The sequence below is a fragment of the Alosa pseudoharengus genome, unplaced genomic scaffold (genome assembly GCF_046254945.1).
Source record: "Alosa pseudoharengus isolate Yale_2024_CS ecotype anadromous, Long Island Sound unplaced genomic scaffold, YU_APseudo_1.1 YU_APseudo_1.1_scf_21, whole genome shotgun sequence".
In the NCBI taxonomy this organism is placed as follows: domain Eukaryota; kingdom Metazoa; phylum Chordata; class Actinopteri; order Clupeiformes; family Clupeidae; genus Alosa; species Alosa pseudoharengus.
The window spans coordinates 11,364,515-11,369,557 of NW_027468674.1; the positions used below are offsets into that span (position 1 = coordinate 11,364,515).

At 44.0% G+C, this 5,043-nt stretch overlaps 1 protein-coding gene across 2 annotated transcripts in view; it reads right to left on the reverse strand.

Moving 5' to 3' along the window:
* Nucleotides 1-283: 283 nt before the first annotated feature.
* The window catches only part of itga3b (integrin, alpha 3b), a 53,427-nt gene continuing 48,667 nt past the window's right edge, over nucleotides 284-5,043 (reverse strand). Inside the window, exons 21-26 of one of the 2 annotated variants that reach the window (XM_076297863.1) lie at nucleotides 4,831-4,947; nucleotides 4,021-4,134; nucleotides 3,050-3,148; nucleotides 2,476-2,601; nucleotides 1,600-1,781; nucleotides 284-373 (exon numbers count right to left, since the gene is read on the reverse strand). In XM_076297863.1, coding sequence (XP_076153978.1) covers nucleotides 1,671-1,781; nucleotides 2,476-2,601; nucleotides 3,050-3,148; nucleotides 4,021-4,134; nucleotides 4,831-4,947 — 567 coding nt within the window. In that variant the 3' untranslated portion in view covers nucleotides 284-373; nucleotides 1,600-1,670. The remainder of the gene's footprint in view (nucleotides 374-1,599; nucleotides 1,782-2,475; nucleotides 2,602-3,049; nucleotides 3,149-4,020; nucleotides 4,135-4,830; nucleotides 4,948-5,043) is intronic. The other variant, XM_076297864.1, reaches the window with a different exon arrangement.

Consider the following 5,043-nt stretch of genomic DNA (forward strand, 5'->3'; position numbering starts at 1 on the left):
AAGAATCCATGTGTAAAAGAGGAGTGTTAATTGGTCAAGGTCTCTGAGTGACAGCAGGCAAACCCATTCACCACCCAACCTCATCCCGCCCCCTCCAGCATCATTCAAGGAGGAGGCATGGACAGTAATATCCATTTGCCAATACCCACGTCTCTCCTCAGGATTTGGTGGGAGGGCTCAAAAGGTTCAAAAGGTCAAAGGCCAAAGGTCAGTAGTAGTAAGTCGGTGTCTCAGTCCAGCTGGTGACCCAGAGCTTCTTGTGGACCTCCTGCGCCTGAAGGGCCTTAAACTTGTAGCGTTCCTCCTGGCGAATCTTTACCCCTTTGTACTTTGGCATTATCCTGTAGTAGACGGCCCTCTTGAAGAAGCCACACTGGACATGAAAAGAGTCAACGGTCAGCCATGGGTATAAGAGGTTGTCACTATGTGCTAATATCCCTACATTATAATAACACTTTTCACTTTGAAGGAATCCACCGACTTTTTGGGAAATAAGCTTTCCAAAATCTGACACTGTTAGCCTAGCTAATCATAATTCACTGGAAGTGGGCTAGACCAATTAGTATATACTGTAGGTCCTTTTTGGCTATAGGTGTCTATAGGCTACAGTAACTGGTCTAATCCACTTCCAGTGAATTACTCTAAGCTAGACTAACATTGTCAGACTGGGTTATTGCAGAGAAGAGAAGAATATCCTCTTAATAAACTCAGGGGTAGACAGAAAATTAGATTATTTCCCAAACCATTGGTGTGTTCCTTTAAATATATTATCTTGCTGTTTTAAACTAGATAACGAGTCATAGGCCTACAAACTCTATGGCCAACTCAAACTGGAAATGTACACTTTATGGTACACAAAAATCCCCCTAAAAAGAAGGGAGATTTATGATTGTATTTATGCATCAAGAGAGCAAGAAACTGATAATCTATTTTCAGGCATTCAAGTGGAGAAAATCAAATCATGGCACTACAGGGAGATAAGCAACACAGCTGGGCTAACTGTAACAGCCGGGCTATACCAGGTGGGCAACTGAGGTGTTCTGTTCAAGGACTGTATAAATAATTTTAGACAACTGGTCTAATTTTTTCCAAATGTATGCGCCGCTGTACGCCACTGTCGCTGTAGCCAGTTCCATTGATTATATTGGAAGCTAATTGTTGTGGCATACGCTCAGTTACGTGTCTGGTGTAGCCTGCTTGTAAGAGTTAGAACAATGCGGTAGGAACAGTGAGAGATTAAAATTGAGTGAGAACATTGCGATTAGACTGAAGGCGTACGCAGGGCAAAGAGTCAGTGTACAACACTCAGCTGCAAAGAAGAGACAAACATGTCAATAGTCAAGTGATGATGAGAATTTACATTCACGTTAGCATATAGCATGTGACTTAGATTAGCATTAGCAAGTAGAATCGCCTAGAAAAGCAGGAAGTGAGTAGGAAGTAGGAAGAAAAGTTAATGTAGCAAATCTAATCGGAGAGACTTCGGAGGGAGGAACAGGCTGAAGTGAAGGAGAGAAATGTAGATTAGAAAGGGAGGTATGTTCAAGGATTAGCTGCAAAGACTCTACGGCGCCCCCCAGAGGCCTGGAGTGGTATTACCAAGGAACCTGAGTAATGTGTGCCTGGGGGGGTGCCCCCCTCCCCGGGGTGTTTTCGTCGGGAGGGGGGCGTTAGTAGTCGTCCGTCAGCCTCTCTGTCTCCGAGGGCTGGATCTTCATCTCGGCCTTCTGCGATTTTGCCTCGTACATCTCCCGTCGACTCGCCCGCTTGAAGAAACCGCACTGGGGGACAGAAGGAGGGAGAGAAGAAGAAGGGAGGACGAGGAAGAGAGGAGAAAGGCAAGGTGGGGTAGGGTGCAGTTAGATAGAGATGAAAAGACATGGGTTGATGCTCAGGGTTGTTTTGGTTACTGAAGGTTATTATGGTCTGGGTTCCTCAGTAGGTATGGGACTCTTGCCAGGCAAGGGTGGGCAGAAGGTCTAGTAATTTAAGACAGATTAGGCAATGCTGGGTTGCAACACACAAACAACAGGACCTTCAAACAGAAGGTGACAGTGTCCAAACAGAATGAAAGACCGTGTGCTGTATGCTGAGCACTGTATAATGAAGTCTACAGTATGTCCAAACACATCGTTAACATCTTCAAAACCACAAGGGATTCTATATTCTATTCTATATTCTATAGTGTATAGCTTTCCTTCTGCTCTCATGTTCACTCCTACTCCTTCCCTCTCCTCTTTCTCCATTTTCCTCTCCTCTCGTCTTCACTAATCTCCTCTCGTCTTCACTAATTCCTATCCTCTTCTCTTTTCCCTCCATTCTTCTCCTTTCCTCTCTTTCTCTCTGTCCTCTCCTCTCTTCTCACGTCTACAAGTTCTTAATCTGTCCTAATGCTTGAATTAAGGGATGTTAGAAGTCAGAGTTTCTTCTCCTCCCCCTCTTTCTCTCTTTTCCCTTTCTTCTCTCCAGTCCTACCTTCCACAGGACCAAGATGATGATGCTCAGCAGAAGAACTCCTGCCGCACCCGCAATGATGAAGATCCAGAAGGGAATCTCATAAGGCGCCTCCTCCGCAAGAACCGGGTCGATGTTCACAAGAAACTACAGAGATTGAGAGAGGCCAACAAAAAGGGAAGCTTTGATAAACTATTTCATCTCATAATAATCTCAAATAAAAAATGTTGAAAGCACAATAAACATTTTTACTATTTTGACTTTTTCATTTGAATGATAATAATAAAAACAAAAACAGGAAAGAAATTGTATAAAATCTGGGGCCCTTTTCTTGATAGCATTACAAACTCTGACAGTATAGTTGAAGAATTGTCATTTGTTAGTGACTATATAGGGTTATTGTGAGGTCTGTGCATGAGGTCTGTGCATGAGGGACATTGTGAGGTCTATTATGAGGTCTGTGCATGAGGGCTATTGTGAGGTCTGTGCATGAGGTCTGTGCATGAGGGACATTGTGAGGTCTATTGTGAGGTCTGTGCATGAGGGTTATTGTGAGGTCTGTTGTGAGGTCTGTGCATGAGGTCTTTTCACACACATCTCTGCTCTGACTGTCCATCTTGATGGTTGGTTTGTCCGTTACGAGCTTTAATGTCACCTCACCCTTGACTTTCACCCTAAGTGCATTACTGTAGTCCTGAAAGACAGAAAAACAGACAGACAGACAGACAGACAGACAGACAGACCGACAGACACACACACACACACACACACACACACACACACACACAAAATACAGGGTCAGTTGTAATATCAATTAAAATAATAATAATAATAATAATAATACATTTTATTTGTTACATAGCGCCTTTCAAAGCACCCAAGGTCGCTTTACACACTAGACATTTACGCGTAAGACAAAATGCCGGACGGAGCGGCGTAGTCGCCAGCGTTCCCGTGACATCAAGACAAACAAACAAATTTACAAAAGGCGCACAAGACAAAAGATGCCTGATGGAGCGGCGTAATCGCCAGCGTACCCGAGACACCTAACGGCAGACATACAAGACAGACAACAAACAAAAATGAACAAGTAATAAAATACATAAATAAATAAGAAATTAAAATAAAGAAAAGTCCGTGTTAACTTAACGTTAGTCCCACTCAGTCCAATGGCAATGATATGGCGTAGCTACAGCTGTGTCTTCAGACCATGCGGGAGGATTTAACGTTAACAGGCCTTCAATTGTGGTGATGTTGGTAGGCCCTACTTGTAACAGTTAGACTGCAGTCTAGCTAGATCACTGGAAGCATAATCAAAGTTCCTTGATGCTCCGCTTTAACCCTCTCTGGCAGATCAGCAACTCGGTGGACTTATGACAGCGACAGTTTGATGCTCCGAGAGATTGCAGTTCTTCAACGTAGTTTCAAACGTTAGCAGCTGAGCTAGTCTGCACAATCCAGACTACAGTTATATATAATTATATATAATATATAACTACAGTAGTAGTACTGCTTTAATTACAGTAATAGTACTAACTGCAGGGACTACTCCACGCACACACTCACCTCCAGCATAGTGCTGTTCCAGACACGTGACCTTACGATGACCTCTGCGTAGTTGGACATGTTGATCAAAGGACAGGAGAACGTGACACAGCGTGCAGTTCCTTTGGAACACTCCTGAACAGGACAGAGAGGAGGCGGAAGCAGAGACTATATAATGAGGAGACACAGCACTCAAAGAATCCTCCATAGAAATGTATGGGGTTAGTTTGTAACGCCAATGTGGCAGTTGTCTACACTTACAGTACACCACTGCTTGGTTGAATGTCCCATTGTCATGCGTTCTTTAGAGCGTGTAATAGCCGTGTAATTGCACAACTATGAATTGCACACCTATGAAGTAGATCCAGTTTTTTTGAACGATATCACATATTAATTCGCCTTAACTTACGAGGTGTAACGGCCCTTCGCTGGCGCGTCGGGTCATTTTACCACCTCGAATGTGCATTTCTTTGCCTGTCCCTTACTGCAATGTAATGTAAGTAACCAACGGCATTGAGGGAAACAAAATGGTTGATGTATTTATTCTGAAATAGCTGCCCAAAATAACTGCCCCAAGCCATTACCAAGGTGGCTGCCGTGTGAGGGGACTTGCCTTTAGGGAATGTGGCAGTCTGCATTCATAAACTAGGGCCCAAAAAAAGGCACAGATAGCATCATACCGGTAGTAAACTTGACAGTCATATTTCTGACTTTTCGTGACATATACAATTACGTAGTAAACTTTACAGTCATATATATACAGTCTGACTTTTCGTACAATTACAGCACTTTGTCCTCATGCCCTTATCTCTATAGTTTGGGGTTCCTCACCAGCAGGTAGGTCTCCTTACGGGGGGTGAGTATGGAAACAGCTGCTTCCACAGGAGGCTCACTGTAGGCCTCTATATGGGCATCTCTCCTCTGACGCCTGGGGTGCTCGTTAGACAGCTGGATGAAGGAGACGAGACGAAACGAGACGAGAGATGAGGAAAGGAGTGGAGAGAGAAGGAAGGATGGAGGGAGGAGGAGAGGAGAGAGGGGAGA